The sequence below is a fragment of the Leopardus geoffroyi genome, chromosome C1 (assembly GCF_018350155.1).
Source record: "Leopardus geoffroyi isolate Oge1 chromosome C1, O.geoffroyi_Oge1_pat1.0, whole genome shotgun sequence".
NCBI classification, from domain to species: domain Eukaryota; kingdom Metazoa; phylum Chordata; class Mammalia; order Carnivora; family Felidae; genus Leopardus; species Leopardus geoffroyi.
The window spans coordinates 7,375,635-7,397,325 of record NC_059328.1 but is presented as its reverse complement, the minus strand read 5'-3'; the positions used below and the strand labels follow the sequence as shown (position 1 = coordinate 7,397,325).

The 21,691-nt window shown below is 41.8% G+C and overlaps 1 protein-coding gene across 32 annotated transcripts in view; it reads right to left on the bottom strand.

Annotated features, from left to right (window-relative positions):
* The window catches only part of KIF1B (kinesin family member 1B), a 147,280-nt gene that overhangs the window by 53,765 nt on the left and 71,824 nt on the right, over positions 1 to 21,691 (bottom strand). For 17 of the 32 annotated variants that reach the window (XM_045482131.1, XM_045482113.1, XM_045482121.1 and 14 more), the window contains 7 exons: positions 20,725 to 20,804; positions 19,310 to 19,385; positions 16,182 to 16,261; positions 15,577 to 15,683; positions 14,722 to 14,805; positions 14,309 to 14,489; positions 14,108 to 14,180 (listed from right to left, as the gene is read on the bottom strand). In XM_045482131.1, coding sequence (XP_045338087.1) covers positions 14,108 to 14,180; positions 14,309 to 14,489; positions 14,722 to 14,805; positions 15,577 to 15,683; positions 16,182 to 16,261; positions 19,310 to 19,385; positions 20,725 to 20,804 — 681 coding nt within the window. Of the gene's footprint in view, positions 1 to 4,805; positions 8,571 to 14,107; positions 14,181 to 14,308; positions 14,490 to 14,721; positions 14,806 to 15,576; positions 15,684 to 16,181; positions 16,262 to 17,392; positions 17,456 to 18,904; positions 18,968 to 19,309; positions 19,386 to 20,724; positions 20,805 to 21,691 lie in introns of those variants that run through there. The other 15 variants (XM_045482103.1, XM_045482107.1, XM_045482108.1 and 12 more) reach the window with 2 other exon arrangements.

The window sequence follows — 21,691 nt, the reverse complement described above, 5'->3', positions numbered from 1 at the left end:
GATGTACAAGAGAAGGGCTGAACGTACAGGGAGTTCTTGAGAAGGTGACGTAAGATGGAGTGCAGGGAAAATGGGTGGGGCTCGGGGAGGAGCCAGGCCAGTTCATCCACCAACAGGAGGGAAGGACGCACGACGGATGCACGCAGAACTAGAAGTGGGTAGAAAAGCAGGTTTTCTTAAGATCGCTTCTTTTTCTCAGGGTAGCAACACAGAGGTCATCAGATGAGAGCAAAGGAAAGGCTGCCTCTCCTTCCCAGAGTCTCCTGGTGGTAAACTTCCAGAGCATCTTACATTTTTCCCTCCTAGCATTTGTCACGAGCGTGCCGTATAACTACTGGTGTGACTGTTCGTCTAACGGCTGTCTCATCCACAACTGTGAACTTCCTGAGAGCGGGGAATCTGTCATTGACCATGGGATCACCAGCATCTGGCACATACCTGTCTTCTCGATCAGTTGCGGACTCACGTACCAAGCTTCCAGTGGAAGTTCCCCCAAGACGACCATCTTCTAGATCAGGTTGGCAAACTACAGCCTAGGGGACAAATCCGGTCCACTGCCTATGTTTTGTACATAGAGTTTTACTGGAACATAGCCACGTCCATTCCTTTGCTGCTATTCAGCTACAACAGTAGAGATGAGTGGTTGCAACAGAGACCGTTGGGCCCACAAAGCCTAAAATATTCACTATCTGGTCCTTTACACAGTAAGTCTGCCAACCCCTGTTCTAGATCAGTGGTTCTCAGACGTGGGTACTGGTCCAGCCTCGTCAGCATCACCACCGCCTGGGAACTTATCAGAAATGCAGATTATCAGGTCCCACCCCAGACCTCCTGAATCGGAAACTCTGGAGGTGGGGCCCGGGAATCTGTGCTCTTCCAAGCCCCCAGGGAGTTCTGATGCACACTCTCATTTCCGAACGGCTCTTCTGGCTCTTCTGGACGAGGTGTACAGATGAAAGGTGGAGCCCACAAGACAGATAAGGAACTTATTCCAGGTGAGTTTATACTCCCACGCGAGAACCAAACAGGCACAAAGGACTATAGGTCATCATTATCAAAGCTGTGAGAGCCAGCCTGGGGTGGGGAGGAGGCTCTGGGGCAGGGAAAGGACATGCGAGCGCAGATCTGGAAGAGGAGCTAAACATGTTGAGGAAGGATTTCAGTCTTGAAGAAGTGCAAGAGCCCAAGGGGGAACAAACTCGGCACGTTCAGGGGACAAACAGTCCAAAGTGCTTGCGGTGTGGGAACGTTGCAAGATGAAGTCAGAGAGGCAGGCAAGCGGCCAGAACATGGAAAGCTTTGTGGGCTATGGTAAGAAGTTCAGATTTTAAAGCACAAGGGGAAGCCACCAGAGACTACTGATACGATCTGATGATTGTTTCTACAAGACGATGCTGGTTGCTGTGTGGACGGTGGCTTAGGGAGTCCAGGACGGAAGCAAAGAGACAAGTTAGGAGGCCGCTGCAGCACTCCCAGGAAGAGAGGACGGTGCCACACTGGAGCATCTCTGAGGAGGTAGCATTTAGGGTGCAAACAAGGTCACCATTCCGGGGGTTCTGGTTAGGTCTGTCTTTGACACTACAGACTCGGCTCCTTTTGCTAATATTACCTTCCTCTTCTGATAGCAGATTATAATTAGCAAGCAGTAGCCGGAAGGGAGAGATCCACATCCCGTGTCAACCCCTAAATTTGCTCACCACCTGCAGCACCATGAGGACGCAGCCCCAGACCTCCCCCTCCAGGGATCCCACGACACCTACTCTTAGGCCTGAGTGGCTCCTATTTTCTCCCAGCCCCCCAGTATCCTCTTGGTCTCGTTTACTTTCCAACCACGATCCAAGTGAGAGCATTCATCACCTTTCAGGTTGTATACGCAGGTTTATCCCATCCACAGACTGATCTGTTTGCTGATTCTACCTCCAGTAGTCTATCAGAGTCTTTCCCTCTCTCCACCGTCCCTGCCTTTGTTTGGAAAGCTTCGTTTCTCATTTAGTCCGTGCAGCAACTTCCGAACTGGAGCACTGGGCTCTGAATTTGCCTCCTTCCAACCCAAACTTGAATCATTTCTAAAAGGTGGATCTAATCACGCAGTCTCCCTGCATAAAATCATTTGGTAGCTTTCTATCACACTCAAGATAAAATGCCCACCTCTGAGCATGCCACGACCTGGCCCTTCCCCCTCCCCGACCCCCTTCCTCTCTTACCCCTCCCTGACACACAGCTGCTCTTCTGACCGCCTCAAGCTGCTCGCAGTTCCCCTGGACCTGACAGGCTTCCTCGCTCACCCTGCCATTGTTCACTTGGGAGAAATTCCCAGTTGTGCTTTGGGACACTGCTCTGGACTCAGGGCCGCCTCCTTCAAACACCTTTCCCCACTCTACCCTTGCGCACACGACTATGACTAAGCACATCACACTGCCCTGGGATCGGGTGTGTCGCCCTAGAAACGATCAGGTCTCGGCCACTTTTCCACCAGTTTGTCCAAGAGCAGAGAAATACAAAGTACTTTAAGGGGCAGGGTATGAGGCCAGAAGCAGACCAATCCAAGTATAGTATTTTTCTCAAGTTCCAAACTTCCTATTAAAAACTTACGGGGGAGAAAGAGCCTCGTGTGGGTTTTGTATTCTACTCCATAATAATACACAATTGTGCTATTCTTCAATATAAAAAAATAGTATCATGTCCACACGATCATTAAGACAGCCCACTCCAGAAAACTGTTCCGCTTCGTCCCTTCTAGCACACCACTAAATACTCTGGGTGGAGAAGAGCAGCGATTAAGGGGAAAAAGAAAAGCCAAACAGAGCTATTGAAAGCTTTTCAGAAATGTAGTGTCTACCCATGTGAAAGGAACTATACTATTTCATTTTTAAGACTTTCAGCTTATATGACAAAAAGATTGAAACCACTGTTACAGTTAAACTCGACTTACACTACACAAGTTTTTATTTAAATAAAATATGGCATAGAATAGGGGTTAAAGATCCCATGTAAGACAGAATTGAGATAAACAGGAAAGGGCCACAGAAGCAAAAGCTTTAGATGAATCAAGCTTGTACAGAAATATATTTTAAAAAGATGTGGTTTGCCACCATCTTCATATGAAATTGGAATAAATAAAAGTCAAGACCAGACTTAATTAGCACCACCCTGTTTCACTTTTCTTTCTTCCCACATCAGAGAGGAATCACACTCTTAAAAGATGGTTTCAGCTTTTATTGAACGAGGATTTTATTTTTTTAACATTACAAACTAAACTCTCCCTTTCTGAAAAGGTAGGTCTTACACTCACAGACAACCTTCAAGCATTTTATTTTAGAAATTGGGGGAGAAATCCATAGTTCATTAACAAGAAGATTCACAACTTCTTTTTACAGTAACGATGGCAGGAAACCAATACATTTCACAACCTAGAGTGGTTCAAACTAAGTATCCTAGAGCAGATTTTGAAACCTTGGAAAGATGACATAAACTGGACAAGTATGAAAACTGCTCATAACGCAGACTCTGGCTCTACCAGTACAGGACAGATGCTGGCTCTGCGCCGCACCTAAGAAGGCATCTTCACTACGGCACACAAGGACGCAGCGTCTTCCCCTCCTCCCAGTCCTGTGCGCAAATCATTAAGGCAAGCCTATTAAGGACCAGTCAGGCACGGGGTTACAGCAGCTGACCAGAGGAAATCTATGTAACTTCCTGTAGTCTGAGAGCCTTTAAGGCAGACATCAGTGTGGCAGACTCTGCTGTGTTGTGTTTCTTTTCAGCATCAACCTGCACCTAAAGCACGAGAGGTCACTTCAAGTCACTTCGATGGAAAAAACGATCCCCACCCAATCACTGCGTCTCCAGTGAGTGGAGAAACAATTTGAAGTGCTAGAAAGAATTAAGAGGCAAAAACAGAGGAAAAGCCCTTTGGTTTAGACTTATTAGATGAACAGAATGTCTTTAACTCTCCAGGGAATATCATTGTGGTGTGTAAAATTATACTAATTAATTAGCACTCCTTTACATTCCCATAATTGTCAGACCATTATGTAATTTCAGTAGCACATTTCTGCCCATTTTTCTATGAAAATAGCTATGAATACTTCAGTAATACAATAATGGTTTAATGATGACCATTTCTCTTTGCTCACGTACTATTTAAGCTTAGGCAGAGATACTGTCAAATTTAAAAACAAAACAATACGGGCTATGCCAATTGCTCACAAAAGCATGACACCAATAGCTTATTTAGTTAAAAAGTCAAGGAAATAGCTTTATTCACCCAAAGTTGTTTTCTAAGACAAACATCTGCTCTGAAATGCAGGAGGGGACATGTGTGGCAATCAGTCAAACCTCGGTTCATTTCTTTCTGGTCATCTGAAATCAAGGGCTCCTTTAGGTATCTAAACATCTTAGCAATACAAGGGCATCTAGGTCAGCAGATGAAGCACAAACACAAACCTAATTCTTTGGAATATTGGTGTGGGTACAGTGCTTACCACAACCCACATTTGTAGATGAAAATGCTGTATTACTTCTCATTCTATAGTGTCACCTGATCACCAGTAGAAAGTCACTCCCGTTACTTAGTGGGAAAGGGAGGCAACTGCTCATAACGAGATTAAAAGGCCACCATAAAAGTGAAAAAATATATGGGCCTATCCTATCCTATTTCGAGTTAGGGAAATGAGAGCCAACTTTTGCTACAGGGATGAAAGCTCGGTCAATTATTACTGTGATTAACACAGGTTTCCCCCGCATTTCGAAAGTCTGTGTTATGCCACTTGCTTTTATGAAGACCTATGTTAATACCTGTTTCGGCTAACTGAAAGAAATCCAAAGAGGATTTTCGCTTTTATGAAAACCCGCATTCAGTGCGTGTGTTTTGCAGCCAGCCATCAGAGGTGGCGCCCACATCCCAAGCAGCTAGCGGCCCCCCCCCCCCGAGCTCCTTCCCAGGGAAACACACACAGAAGCTTGGTGTCAAGCTGCCAGACTCTGAACTGTGTCTGTGAGCACCTGTGCTGTATCTTGATCTATCCCGTGCATCCGTTAGCAAGATGTGTCGTACGTATCAGAAAAGCCTGAGAGAGGTTGTTTTTTTGAGCCTGGGAACCCTCAGAATTTTTCCCATACAAATCAATGGTAATGGCTTCTTCACTTTACACCGTTTCAGCTTAGGAAAAGTTTCACAGAAACACTCTACTTTCGGATAGCGGGAGAAACCTGTAGTAGAAAATGAATTTTTTGCAAGAAGGGAAAGGAATAATTAATATATCTAAGAATGTATCTAAGAATAATAAGGAAGAACAAGCAGGGCTTACACAAGATGCGCTGAAGTGACTGATCTGAAGTAGCCTACTGAGTTCATTCAAGCCACGTGGTACAGGACATTGGCATCTCAAAGGAGTCCACCCGTTACAAACATCATTCACCCGAATCTGTCTAACATGCCATCAAACCTCAGTTGAAGACTAGAACTGTTCTAGCTACGAAAGCAAAAACGTCCCCAACGTTAATCAGAAGCAACTTTCTGTGCATTAAGAAAGCATTTTCTTAGAAGCAAAAAAATAAAATAAAATAAAATACTATGGTTAAAAATAATGTGTTCTAATAAGGCATTGTGCCCACACGCAAAGGAAAAGAAAACCATCTAATCACAATCTCAAAGGCTTCCATGAATGCTAATCGCTATGTTGGCTGCAATTCCACACCATCTGGAAGACGAGTGTTGGGCAGGTGACCCCCGTGACTTAGGAGTCATCAGCGCGAAGTCAGGCAGTTATCACAGACATCTCTGGCTCTTTGCACCGCCTTTAAAAAAGTTGCCGATAAGTTCAAGAGATGAAGAAGGATGTAGAAAACTATTCTTTTCTTCCCATTAAAATCCATCGTTTTTAGTGGATTCTCCAGTGAGGCAAACTGAGACCACAACACAGTAAAATGAGGTATTGATACGATAAATGTTCATGAGGACTTCTCTTCCCTTGCTTGAGCATCTGTGAGCATTACTACTGTTAAGCAAAGAATAGTTTATTACACATCATCTCCTTTATTCTCAATCCAACCAAAGTTAACTTATTTCATGATATCATCATCTACTGAAAATAAGTGTCACATGTTGTGTGGCCTTCTCCCCATGTCCAACTTCTTCCCTCTCTCCACCAAATAACCTCCCTGTGAACTTATACATACTGCTCAAAGCGCATACAAGTATTTTGTTGGCCTGATTTTGGTGAACAGTTCAGAGTGTGAATGTGTGTGTGTGTGTGCGCGTGTGTGTAAGAAATGATGTGTTAAACTTCAAAAAGCAAACTACAAACAAATCCAGAAACGGTGCCAATTTAAAGATTTCAGTATTACGATAAATTTCATACACATACTGAGATACTTAAAAAAAAAAAGAAAAGAAAAGAAAAGAAAAAACAACCAAAGCGAAACAAACCTACTGAAGCAATTCTGTGTAAAATACGGTAGAAGAAGAAGAAGATGGGGGAAGTTCTGCAGAAGGATGCAAAGCTGTGTACTATAAAACATGTTTTGGCTTATGAAATTCCAATTGTATTTAAAGACAGGAACAGACGTGGATGGGAAACCCAAAGCTGTGTCCAGCATGTTATTAAACTAACAACTAACATCTACGGGGAAATAAAAGACATTGAATTCTGTATATTAAGTCCCCTTTAGAATGTCTGCATTCACCCAGAGAGGCAGGTCTTTCTGGATATCAGATCAGTTTGTAGGCATTATAAAAACATAACAAACTTACACCAAAACCAGACCAGCCTGGGTAAGTAAGTGTATTATCTAGGCACCAAGAAAGGAGGAAAGTCTTGGAAAAATAAGGGAGGTCTCAGTGTTTTGTCCAAAATTCCAGAAACTGCCCATTTATGTGGCATGCAAACAAAAGGGAGGTGCCGAAACGTTTACCAGTGTTTTAAGTTTTAACAATATTAAAATCAGTTAAGATTTGTAGGGACGCAACATTAAAACCATCATGTAAATAGCAGGAACTCAAGGCCAAGGCTAGAACCAACTCAAATCGTGAGCTAACAACATTGCCTGTTTCCTCCACCAAGATTTCAAGTTTGTCCAGTAATTTACACTGTGGTTTCTCGACCAGCTTTGAGATTGGGTGCCGAAAACTGGCGCCTCATCCTCGGAGGTGTCACAAACTGGTTACAGTGATTGGGTTTGTCAGTCTGCTTCTGAACGGAACTGGCTGCACTGCCCTCTAACTGACCTCCAGTGTTATAATTACAGTAAGACTGACGGTGCTGATGAATGTGGCGCTTTGCCTGGAAAGTCTGCAGATCGGCAGTGGGGTGACCACTGTGGGAATTCAACGATTCTGAGGAGGCAGATGCCTGGCAGCGTGTACTTTTCGGTTGGCCGTTATTGAGAGAGTTGCTTCTCCAGCGTAACTGAGGTGGCTGTTGTTGGGCATTAATATGCTGCTTGCTGACTTGGATGTGATCTTGACTTCGCGTGCCCTGAGAGCCCCATGGTAACTGGGGATCCTTAGGAGCGGCTCTACTCCCCCTTTCTTGGCTCTCCTCTTTATTTCCTCTCCTTCCGTCTTCATCTTTTGGGATTCTCAGCTCTATTACCTCATCTTCTGTTATGATGATATGGGTCCCAGGGCTCCAAGAGTTTCTGTGCTTAGGGTTGCTCTTAAAGGGGAACCGGGGCTTCCGGTTCTCAGGAGGGATGAACCTATGAGGTACGTTCTGCCTACGGAGCTGCTTTGCTATCTCCTGCTGTTGCAGATTCTTAAAGCGGATTTGTTCTTGCCTCATCCAGCGCAGACGTCCACGCCTAAAAGCCGGATCCCCGTTCATCAGCTGGGAGACGCGCTCCTCTTTCTCAAGTTCTCCACTGTCCCCTCTGCTTCCGTCATTCTCAGACTTGCTACTGACACCAGCGCCGACGGGTTCCTTTGCTCTGTGGTTTCCTTGGCTTTTCTGTTCCTGAGATCCAATCAGTGGCAAGACTTTCTCCATTTTGAGCATTTTGTTTCTTAAGACTTTTATTTCCTCATCTTTCATGTTGTTTTGCTTTTTCACTTCCTGCAAAATATCTTCCAGTTTGTCAATATGAACCTTGAGGTCATCTACATCAGTTCCACCTTTACCACTGGCCATCATGTCTTCGATCTTCTCATCTCCTACACCAACAGTGTCCCAGACATCCCTGGCCACTGCCCTCCAGGAGTCCCGCTCGTTGGGATCCTTCTTCCCGTACATGGCACAAAGCTCTTTCATCTTCACAATGGCCAAGGCTTCAATCTCCTGCCGACTGTGCCTAAAATCGTTGAGCGCAACCTCGTAGCATATCTCTTTTACAGCCTGAATCTTAAGATCTGAGATGGTGACCCACTTGGAATCTTTACTCAGGCGCCTTCTCTGGGGGATCTGATACATTTTAATTGGCTCTCGTTTCTTCCCACTGCTAGGGAGGCCACATTTTTTAACAATGGTTTGCAGCTTGCTGGGAGGTAGCTTTTCTCTCAGAGAAGTAATCAGTTTCCAGCTCTCTTCGCAGGACCTCTTGTCAGAATCGTCCCCGCTATCAGAATCCGCGTCCTTTGGAAAAACAAAATCAAAAAATGGCCCCAAAATAACCAAAATTAAAATGTAAAAAAGGAAAATCAAATTGAAGAAAAAACTAGCCAAAAAGCCTTAACCAAATTTAAAACCAAAACCAAAAATAAATAAGTAAAACTAAAAAAACAAAAACAAAAAAACACAAAAAAACCCCTAAATGGTGTGTACGTTTATTAAGACATATGTATATAAAGATCATTAATATAAAGATTTGCTTGTTTAGTAACACTAATGCAAATTCCCACTTTCTAGCTTAAGTGATGAAATCTGCAATCCAATTTCTTAGGAGGACTGACACAGTGACCTTTCCCTCTAAGGTCATGTGAAGTTTTTATTTAACAAAATGCCGTGAAATGACATCTCCACCATCTTGGGAAAATGAAGTAAAACCTATGCCCCATACATGCTAACGCCCATGCAGCCACTTCCCCACATTTGCCTTGGTTATTGCTGTTGCTTCTTCCAGAAACTCTCTCCCCCACGAGTGAGCACAGATGCCATACAAGATGTGACGAGCAGGCGGATTAACAAAGGTTAGTAAGGCTGTAGGATGCCACGTTTTGTTTAGCTTTACTAAAAAGAGCAGCCCTAGAAAAAAGTTAGAAGATGAGAAGGTAGAAAAAGAAGCAGTCAAACAGGGATGATGTTAAAAATGAATCCCTACTGGCAGACCATGTGAGGTTCTTATCAATCAAACTGTTTTTCTAGAAGACAAGAGGGTTTTGATAGGAGTCCTTCCACAAGTACGTCCTGGAGTCGCTATTTTCTTGTCATGCCAAACTGATGCACTACGTCTGTGCAATTGACACTCGTTACCCAGAGAACAGGAAGCAGAAGAAAAGGATCCTTATGGTGGGTCTGCTTTTTTTTTTGTTTTCACACACTTAAACCAACAAACACTTCACCTCCAAATTTTTAAGAAATAAATTTCCAGAATATAAATTAAGCTAGGCAAATATACTTTTCATTACACATCATTTAAAATTCCCCAAGTAATATTTTACTACAACCTAAAGATGTTTTCTCCTTAGGAAAACCCATGGCATTTCTAGCTATTTGAGGAATATCACTTTAAATGACAACTCTTCCTATCAAGACATGAAACAGAAAGATTATATTCTGCTCATGTAAAAATGGATCCACTTTAAAATGCTGTCTCTAACTCTTTCATACTTCGCTTGCACTTTACCTCTTCAAAAACTTTAGTTGGGTAGTCGGGCTGCTGTTTGGACTTGGGCCTAAAACAACTAACTAGTCTTCAAGGGCTATCTGGATACTAACCAACTGTTCTTAACTAACAAGAGCACATCCTGATAACATGGATCCCAGTGAAAGCAATGTTGGATTTAGAATTCCCTACGATGGATAGGATTATGGAAGAATTTCTATTCGGGAATTCTTTCTATTCCTTGGAAAAGAAACTTTCCACTTAGAAGAGTAGTTCAGGATGGTCTAGCTAAAAAAAAAAAGAATCTCAGCATTCTCTTTTACTTGGCTGTGATTACCACAATTATCTCTAGCAAATAGTATCTTGCTTTCTAGGCCAAAGACTTCTATGCAGTTACTTTAAATTTTTTTTTTTTCAACGTTTATTTATTTTTGGGACAGAGAGAGACAGAGCATGAACGGGGGAGGGGCAGAGAGAGAGGGAGACACAGAATCGGAAACAGGCTCCAGGCTCTGAGCCCTCAGCCCAGAGCCTGACACGGGGCTCGAACTCACGGACCGCGAGATCGTGACCTGGCTGAAGTCGGACGCTTAACCGACTGCGCCACCCAGGCACCCCGCAGTTACTTTATATGCACAGTTATTTCTAAAAAATAACTTTTAACAATAATGATAACAATTTGGCCCCTGAATTTGGAGCTGTTGATCTATTATTTCTGTTGGTCAATAAATGGGTACTAAACCCATCTATAAATCCTACCTGGTTGAAAATTTAACAAGAGAAAACACAGGGGCGCCCGGGTGGCTCAGTCGGTTAAGCGTCCGACTTCAGCTCAGGTCATGATCTCACAGTTCGTGAGCCCATGTCGGGCTCTGTGTTGACAGCTCAGAGCCTAGAGCCTGCTTCGGATCCTGTGTCTCCCTCTCTCCCTCTCTCTCTGCACCTCCCCCCATGTGCTCTCTCTGTCTCTCAAAAATGAATAAACATTGAAAACATTAAAAAAGAAAAAAAAAGCAGAGCTACATTTATAGACTCTATGCTATTTTTTTCATTTTTAGTGTAAACCTCAGAATGGCTAATCTTAAGTGATAAAAGAGGACATTAACAAACATTAGAGAATAAAGTATGCCTGACTCTTAAAAAGGTTTTCTTATCAATACGTATAAACTATATTTTACAGAACATCAACTCTGATTGTTCCCACATAATTGACAACTATCACTCCACCCCACCCTGGCTTCTTCTCTTTTCCTTTTAAGATTGCTGAAGGATAAAATGAATACTACCTATCTATGAAATAACAAATATTCTAATCTGCTTTCGTATCATGCTTGAGAGACAACGATTAGGTCTGTTAACTCTAATAAAAATAAAATATATTCATATTATAAAAACTCATAAATAAAACAAATAAACAAGAAAGTCTACATAAATCCAAAACAACTCAAATTAAACTAAGTGGCCATAATTTTCCTTCTTCTTAAAATACTGTCGTATTGACTTTGTAGGATATGTTCTTAAAGCCCCCCTATCGTGTACTGACCATGACACTAAATATTCTGTATGCAAAGTTTATGTGCCAAGATATAAACCCTATCTCATGTCAAAAAAGATTTAAAGATATTTAGATTGACTTATTGCAGGGTTGGAAAAACTACTCGGGTCTGGCAAATTCACGTCACTAAATGCTGCTTCTGCCTTCATTAAATCCCAAATGCAAAGGCCTCCGTAAGAGACTCTGCAAGAAGCCTATGCAAATTGAAGAGAGAAGATACCTAAAGCACATGTGTAAAAAAGCAAGCACCAAAAGTACCAGGTATGTAACAGAGCACTAACTATAAGAGAATGTTCAGCAACATGACAATGTGACGCATTTGGGGAACTATCGTAATACGATACTTATGAGCCTGAACTCCATTTTTTAAGGCTGTCATTATTCAAAATGATTACGTTACAATATTAAATACAATTTTACTGCATAAGAATTCCTTTATATCCTCTCAATGTTTATTCATAGGGTGCATTCAAAATATATCGGTTTGTTGACCAATATGGGGTCATAAAAATACACTTTCCATTCAGTATTGTTACTGCTAGATATTCTTTAGACTAAGGCATTAGAAATCAGTTCCTCTTGAGGACAAGAAACATGAGTGGAACAGACAGCTGGACTTAAGGGAGGAAAGCAGCCTCCCTGCTCTGAGTAGCTGCTCTTGAGATCCTAACCTGCTCTGAGATACACAGAACAGATGACAACCAGGACCTGACTACTTGCAGACTAAGTATGTCCCCTGGAAACGAAATAGGTCTTAGACACATTTACTTTCTCTTTACTTAACGGTCAGCATCTTTATTTCAGAGCAAAGAAGGACTATCCGCTCTTGGTTATGGAGAACGCCAGCCATCATCATCTCTCTCACCCTCACCTGCTTTACTCAAAGGCTGGTCTCCGGCCCAGCAGCACTGGCATCACCTGGGAGCTTGTTAGAAATGAAGAACCTCAGGTCCCACCCCAGACCTATTGAATCAGCATCTGCATTTCAACAAGACTCCCAGCTGGGGAAGAGGCACTGCTCTTTCTAAACAGAACAGAACACGGAAGCAATTCAGAAGACCCAAGGTAAAGCGTCAGACCCGTGACTTAACAGGTGTTTAAGAATGGGCAAGACAGACTTTTTTAGCCTTGGTTTACTCAACTATAAATGGAAAGTAATATTACTCACTTTATTTACACACACGCCTACCAGGGAGGGCTATTCCAGAAATCAAAAAACAAAAAAAACAAAACAAACAAACAAACAAAAAAAACTGATGGATGTTAAAACTCTCTGTAAATTACAAAGCACTATAGAAATACAAGGCACTACTGTTAATAACACACACAGCTTAATGATACCTGTCCTCATGTGATCTGTAACAGACCATCAGAGGCATGTTACTAAATCATACATTATGAAGATAAAAGGCTCCTCATGTGTCACAAACCTTTCAAACCCCTAATCATACGGTAGCCAAATTCCTTCTGTTTTCATTAAAAACTAAATGTTGACTAGGCTTCGTAAAGGGACTCAAACACTGCTATTATCTTGCCCCAAACATGTGATTTATTCCTACAATCCATTCTTTCTTGGACTTCACTATAGTTTCCAAGATAACAAACTAACTGATTTAACCCACTGCCAGGCCTAAGAAATGAGTTGCCCTGGGAAAGGCCGCTTTAGCTCAAGCCCTTGGCTTTTCTGGCCCAGTTAGCAACAACGACCAGCCTCTCTTCTCCAAAGCAGAGCATCACCGTAAGGCTGCAGTTTACACACAGCATTTTAGATGCTGTGTTTTACGCTAAGGGAAGAAACCAGTATCTCAGCTTCCTCCCTAACCTCCCCTTATTTTAAAAGAAGTCCATGAATCTTAAAAATTCTACACTGTATCCACTGTACCCAAAGGTTTACTATGCCTTTTCCTTACATATCACACGAATGCCAAGAAGCTTCTTATGACCAGGGCTTTGTTAACCAAAGCTGGATGACCTTAAAAACAAAAATCTAACTACTAGATCAACTTATTTATCCATGTGATTCAGTTTCTATCAAACTTGGAGAATCAATTCACATCATAAAATGCTAAAGCCATTATTAGCAGTATAAGCTGCAACCTTAAACCAACTTTTCGACTGCTCACCCGAACCCTTTCTCAACCTGGAGGAACCAGGCTTCCTTCTACTATTTGAGTTGGTTGTGAGCCCCTGCTTCCACTGTCATCCCACATGCCACGGAGACCCTTATTGAGAATTCAGACTCCATGCAGGGGAACAGAAAAGGATTAACACATGCAACTGTGCAGCAACACTTTTAGACACAGTTTAACTAAAAAAAGAAAAAGAAAAAAAGAAAAAAAAAAAAGTCCGCCCAGCATAAGAACAATCCCCAAGTCAGCCCAAGAGCAGAGAATTAGTACTATCAGGTGATCAGAAACAAAACCAAGGCAAACACCCACCATATTCAATATAATTATTATTAAAAGATCCACCACTGATGCATACTCCAAAACCACTATCAGGAGGCAAAGGCTACCAGAAAAGCTCCCATAGTTCTTCAAAAAGCACTTGGTTTTGACAGAACTAACGATTTGACTTTCAGACGTAAAAGGCACAACATCGTACCTTTATAGACACTTTCTCAGGCTAAGGCTACGAGGAGATGTAAGTTCATTCTCCATTAAGGAAATGAGAGAATAGCAGATGGTGTCAGTGAGAGCTGGACAAGCCATTTGGGCGCGTGCTCGTCTGTGGATGGGAGGGACCAGAGCAAGCCGCCCATTTCCTAACAGAGGATTGAGGATGGCCTCCTACCAGTCTCTGCTGCTCCAAAAGAAGATCTGCTTCTTCCTTCTCCTTTTTGTACAGGATCTCCATCTCCTGTAGCCTACAAGGAAAAGAAAACAAGAGAGGAAAAAATAAATTGTGAAATCACTGGACTGTTTCATGCGTGCTACATACTGTAGGTTTAAAAGCAGGGATGGTCACGTGGGCCACGTCATATTTGTGCATCACCTTTTCTCCATCTCCTGCTTCATATCAATCCCTTGTTTTTCCAGAAGTTCTCTCTGGGCAAACGTCCAGTCCACAGGCTCAGAGGGGGTCTCCGCAGAAGGAGTCTTCTCTCGCTCTGCCCGTGCTTGCTCCGGGTGGTTGAAACGAAACACATGATTTTTACCCATGATGATACGGTTTCCTAGAACAAAACAGAAACAGGGTTAAGAAGCCATTTTTTAAAAGGGTACTTACCTAGGTTAGTAACCTCACTCTCCCTCCCTTTCCCTAGTGCAAAAAGACAGCTTTTGGAGTGTTACAAGAACAGAAATCCTAACGCTATCACTTCTTCGAACAAAGAGTCACACATTAAAGAGTTGCTCACACAAGCCACATGTTGTTTACTGAAGACTTCAAACCTTTCCTGGTCTCACCTGAGCGCAGCTGAACGGGCTGGGCCACCCTCTTGCCATTTACATAGGTCTCTGAGCGTTCACAGGGCTCTAGGGTCACGATAACTAAGAAGAACACAAACTAGTATTAGCATCACAAACCACTGGAGTAAGACAATGGAAAGCAGACGACTTCCAGGGTAACCAGAATCAATTCCTGCAACCAACCAAGTGGCTGAGAATCTACACAGGAGCTCTCGCTGGGGGACCCAAACCAGGGATACGGCTAAGAGAAACATTTAAATGAATTTGACAAGCTTCAGAAGAAGACAGGAAATGTTCGTTTTGGTAATACCTGATAGTTCAGTCCATAAAACTGAAAACTATCAGAAATCTTAAGATACAGGCACTATCCAGAAACTTAAGATCAAAAGCTAATATTCTGATTAAAGGAATGAATCACATAGCACAAAAATACCATTAGAATATTGTTTTGTTAATAACCTGGGCAAAAATCAAGACTGACTTTTTCTTCCCTTTTAGACAAAGTAAGTTCCACTGGGTTAAAATCAGAGGTCCTTCAAATCTCCCACTACCCAGGATATTTGTTCCTTTCTTACTTGTCTATTAACTAATTAACATTCAAGACCAAGCCTAATTGCCTCTGTCCTGCTCAGTTCTTGGCAGTCCCAAAAGGGCTCCTTTTGTCCAGCCTATTTTCATGTAAACTAGCTATGTCCGTCCCAGCATTTGTAAGCAGCACAGGTTTCTCCATTTTCCAAATATTAGATCGTAGGAGAAAATATCACTGAAAGAGACAGGGAATGCCAAGCCTTGGGGATTTCTAATAACCTAGAATGAAAAGACTGCTGGAAAAGCTAAGCCAGGAACTCTCACCGTCCCCACTGTTGTTTCTCTCGCTCCGGAAGATACAATGTTCTTCTTTAATGTGAGCCCCACTCAGCACGATGTCCTGGCGCCGCTCAGCATCTGCTTGGCCAACCCTGAACACAAGGGAAAGTGTTTCCCAGGGAAATTCAGACACAAAAAGCACTGGAAACAATGAACCTCTTTCTCCCAGAGAATAGTCTTTGGTATGTACAAAAAAGGTATCGCTTCTTTTTATCGGAGTCTTTCAACTGCAAATTTTATTTTCACATATGATCAAGCTCCCTACGTGAGAATAAGAAACCAAGGAGCAAGGATACATCAACGTAACCCACTCAGCTTTATAAAAAGACACGAGTGAACTAACCTCCCTAATGAATTCATACAAGAAGTTAGAAGAAAATTTTACTTAGGGTGTTTAGGGAAAACTACATGTTAACTGGTTCAGATGACTAAAGTATGTATATAATTTGGGAAGACAAGATAGTCTGTAACTATTTCAGACAGGAAAAAGCAAATCATTACAACAAATTTTTCAAAAAACAACTTCCTTTTAGTTATTCAATCATTGAAAAGAACAGAAAACACTAAGTAACTGTAAGAAACAACTATACCTGGTAATTCCATCTTTGATGTAATAAAGCAGGCACTCGGACATGAGTGGGTCTTCATTGAGGTTAACAAGATGTGGGGTCTGAAAGAGGGTACAGATGATCAGTCTGGAGCAAGTACCACTGCATGGGCTGTGACAAGAACAATGACCTACAGGAAGCTGATGGGTTCCTGGATTATCTACAGTCCCTAGGTGAGGGACATCTTTCATTCCTAGTTGCAATTCCATTCTAAACACAAAACATTCTCTTTAAGCCTTCTCAAATTACACCAATACATTCTATTCAAAAATCATGAGTTCTGGGATAAAGAACAAGATCCAATTCTTGAGAAGGTCAAAGCATAAAGAATACAAAAGAAAAATAAAGACAGGTTGATTCTCTGGATGGGCTAGCCACAATTTTTGTAACTATCTGGATGAAATTCTTGAAAGGAACAAAACAGGCCACTTTGACATATTGATTATATTGAGCTAAAGGCACTTCAAAAACAGCAACCACAGGGCGACAGGGAGAGGCTTCCTTTGAACGAACCCCCTCCCCCCCCCCACCTCCACCACAAGACAGGTCCTCCTAATAAAGGACCTCAGCTGTTGTGTCCCCTCCGGGAGTCCATCAACCAGGGAGGATAGACTCTTGTCCCAAGAGAGGAGACCAGAAATCGACACCAGACAGACGTTGTCGCAAACGATCACACTTCCCATCTATTCTCCCAAGGGCCCCTTCATCTTTCCTGAAAAATCATTCATTCCCTCCTGAGAGGCCTATGTCCCTGCTCCCCTTTCCCTACTAACATGGCATTTAAGTCTGAACTCTAAGCCCTCTTGGGGAGTCACTCACTTTCCCCCTGGGCAGCTCCCACACACATATGAAACAGACATGTTAATAAACTTATTTTTGTTTTTTTCTTATTAATCTCTTATTACAGGGCTCTCAGCTAAGAATTCAGAAGGGTGGAGAGAAAACAATTTTCCCTTTCTACAATCTCAAGAAATACTTAATTTTTTCATTTACTTTATAAACATGTCCCCACACCCCCTGTCACTTCCCTCTATAATTTTTATCACTTCTTCCATGGTCCCCATTACTCTGTTTAGTTCATTAGTCTCTACTTTAAAGAAAAAATTAAAATTGGCAGCATTCAACAATATACACGTCTTGTAAAAGTCCTCTTCATCTAACTCTACTATTTCTAAAATCTTTGAAAAACCAACCTTCTTTGGTGAAAATACCCCATTGGAATCCAAAAATAAGTCACATGGTCTTGGGGTCAAAATCTACTCAAGACAGTGCCAGCAAACGTGGAAAAATGAAAGAAGAGTCAGATGAGTGAGTTAAGAACAGGAAATGAGAAAGATGATTAAAAAGAAATTAGGAAAAGCTCTACATTAGCATCTGCCTCTGGAGTTAAGAGCTCTGCTGGTTTGAGAAAGTCAAAGTCCTCTGTGGGTACTGTTCTTTAAAGTCTATCGTGACACTGGCCTCAGAAAAAGGGCATCCTAGAAATAAGTTTCATTTTCCCTTGCCTTAAAAGTATTCTCCCACCCCATCCCCCGTTTGACTGAGGACTGACTGACAAAATCGTATATGTTTAGGTCGGACAACGTGTTTTTTTAAAGGTGTCCAATGTGTCAATTTAATACACATACACATTGTACAATGATTACCACAATCAAGTTAACATATCAGAAACAGGTTCTAAAACCGAATCTGGATGTGGCCAGTGGTGTATCCCTTCCTTTCCTGAGGAAGTCTAGAAAGTTAAAACAAGATGCATAAAATTAAAGCAAGAAAAACCTTTGGAAACAGAGATCTCAGTTGGAATTCTGGGCTGTTTATATCACAACACTAATTCAAGTTATTTATAACTTGTGTTAAATGCCATTTTTTTTACAAGTTGTTACCAAATTTTTCCATATAGTTCTTTACACTGAAAGATGTTGTAAAATCTTTCAAGATACACAAAGGCACAAATTCTATCAAACGTAGAACTGATAACACCTCTACAATCATAAGTCATATCTTGATAAATAATGTCTTACCGAAGCAAACACTACCAAACTGTGAAAACCAGGGATCTCTGGCAATACAGACAGACAAAATACTGTTAATTATTGTTCCAGTTCTAAAAAATTATGTGACCTTGACAGAAAAACCAAACCAAAAGAATCCCAGCAAAAACAAGGAATATTTCATATCATATTAAAAACAAAAATGGGAAAGTCCCCACTCACTCTAATGCCAACCTAAAGAGATCACCATCGGAGCCTTGCAGAACATGTTTGAATCTCTCAGAGCCAATTTGGGGTTATTTGAAATGAAGGACGACTTATTACTGGCATGAATATATTTACTTTATAAATCAATTTATGTTTAATTACTACAGTCAAATGAGAAGCACACAAAAATAATCATTTGATAATAGTTTCCCAATACCTAACAATAACTAGGAAGCAACTCAGTAAAAGAACAAAACAACAGCAACAAAACCCAAAACAAAACCTACCTCACGCTATTCTAATTAGCTACAAGGTATCTACTACCTAACAACTATGATAACATACGTAGGATGGTAACTACTGGAGTTTTATTTATTTATTTTTTTAAACTAAGAAAGAAGCAGAGGAGGCTACAAGGGTGAGGACAGGAATTGCTTTACTCAGTACAATGACCGTCTGTAACACAAACTAAAGAAGCAAACTTGAGTGGTATTTTTCTAAACAAACCTGAATGGCTGAAATTGCTTCCATAGAGTTATAAATCAGGGCTGCGGGCATCTGTGGGAAAATCTACATAGAAAGAGTAGCCAAACTGAAGCAAGGTATGCTAGATGAGAGGCTGGGAATTGAAAAGAAAGCAACAACGCACATGAGTAAACGTATGGAATCGTGACCGAAAGTTAGATTTACGGCCTTGAGTTTTGTTTTTTAAACAGCAAACATGACAGGCATTTTAGAAACAGGCTGCCTTTGTACTGTAAGATGAAATTAGAAATTCTGAAATTAAGCCGAATCCCAAGACGAAATGAAGGGAGGAGGGGCCAGCCCTAAAAGGCCGCAAGTGCCTCAGTGACCCAGACAAACAGGAAGTTTGTCTTTTGTTGGGTGGAGTTTCACAACACTGTGTCCTACCTTCTTCGGTGAGAAAACTCCCAGGGTTCCTCCGTCTTCTCGAATGGCAACTCCCATCTCAGCCAACAAGGCCTCTCTAGAAGAACAACAAGCACACCAGAATACCAACACCAAACGTCAATTAAATCAGTCTCATATGAACTAGAAAATAAAGCATGCAAAGCAAAAACTACTGTCCATGTTAGTAACACAAACGTGAAAAACCTGTCTATCCTGTCATTAATGAGATTATTTTTAAGAAAAATAGCACATTCAAAATAAATTCTGTTCCCATGTTAGGTAAAGTTATATTCACCCAAGTAAGGACTTTGTCTCATCTGACTTTAGAGGCAGACAGTAATTCATAAATAATATGTCTACTAATATTTAAAAAAGGAAGAAAGGGATAGTCCTTAAGGCCAGACATCTAACTCAAAGAACCATTTCTTCAAAATCTAAGAAAGCGAGACACCTGGGTGGCTCAGTCAGTTAAGCATCCGACTTCAGCTGACCTCGTAGTTCGTGGGTTCGAGCCCCGCGCCTGGCTCTGTGCTGCCAGCTCGGAGCCTGGAGCCTGCTTCAGATTCTGGGCATCCCTCTCTCTTTGCTCCTCCCCCACTCTCTCTCCCTCTCAAAAATTAATAAGAAACATTAAAAAAAAAAAAACAAACCCTGACAGAGCCCTTTTAACAAAAAATCTAAGAAAGCGATCAGAAAGGAACTTTGATATGTTAAGATTGTCTATAAGTGTGATTTTCTCAAATGTTATGCTCCTATGCCCACCATCCTATGGACTCAACAATTCTAGCTTAAAATCCTTGTAAGAAGAAACTTCTAAGTGTTTGATACACCCACTGCATCCATACAACAGCACTCACTTCTTCCTCATCTTCCTTGGAGGAGGAAGACAGGTGTGAACTTTTTTAAATGTATATTCATCCCAAAAGGAAAAGTATTATTTCAGGTTACATTCACCTTCAGGGTAGAGAACTGATAGGTTAAGGTAGAAAAGGGATTTTAAAAGTCTGCAAATCAAACTACTTCACCGCTTAACCTAAGAGGTTCTAGAAAACATAACTCAAAGACAATCATCCGAAGGGCTTTATTATTTGGGCCTTTATCAAAGGCAGTTGTTTTGCAAAGTAAAAACTCTATCCCTCAACATCTTCCATTTTATATGGGCCCTGAGCACCACTCGGTCCGGTAAGGAACACAGGACTCCCGCAGAGAACGGGGGACTATGTAAGCCTCACTGGCGGAAGGCCCGGAGCAGGCTGGGCTCTGTTCTGTTCTGTGGTTGGTGAAGTGGACGCCGGGGGCGGGGGGGAGGGGTGGGGGCTTCGCTTTTACTTCCAGCTCATCTGCTCCTTCTATAAAAGGAATCCCAGTTCCCCTGAGAATGTGCAGACACTCCCCGAGCTTAATAATATCCTGACCTCTCCATTCTGATGGCCTCTGTTTTACGCAGCTTCTCTTCCCAGGTTTCATTCAGCTCAGCAATGATCTTCTCCGATTCCTAAGGGAGGAAGTCCACAGTTCAAGTGAAGACACTTACGATGTGACAGGCTAGGTCTGGGAAGGACAGCAAGATGCCCTTTGTGGGTATGAGGCAGAATCTAATACAGTGAGATTTTTTTCCTTTCTTAATATTACGTACAATAAAAATCATGAAGACTAGATCTGGCATTAAATCAGCCCTAGATATATAATCCTCCTAAGTCCTAATAAGAATGCCCTAATAGTGAGTGTGTATGTGTGTGTTTATAGAAGAAAGAGTAACATGAACATCCAAAAATGCAAGACATTATTTCCAACAGCCACTTCTACAAAAGAATAAAGCCACCAAAGGTATTCATTGCTTTTGTTCCATACTGTAATTTCACCATAACACTGATGGGGCTCAGAACACATTTGCCTACAATATGGCATCTTGGCATACTGACTATTTTCAGCTGAAGCAATCGGAGAAATGGTATCTGCAGGAAGGACTCTGATCTCCTCAAGCAAGCTTTAAGATCCCCGCCCCCAACTGGAGAAAAGGCACATCCTCACCCCCAAAGATGGAGGAACACCAGGAGGAATCCGAACAAATAGGCCTTAATAGGTACCCACCCCCCCCCCCCATCCCATCCTATCACAATTTCCCATGACTCTTCCCTCGTCATCAAACCTAGCACAAAAATGCTCAGGTTTAACACCTCTTTGGGTCTTTTATTTTCTTATGAAGGCTCCCATGTTACACAAAACTTACATGAAATCAATTCGTGTATTTTTCTCTTGTTAATCTTTTGTTGTAGAAGCCCCAGCCAAGAACCCGAAGGGTAAATGAATGATATTTTAACTCCCCTGTAACACAATACCCTCCTGAACACAACCCAATACCTGCCATACAAAGGTTTAGTA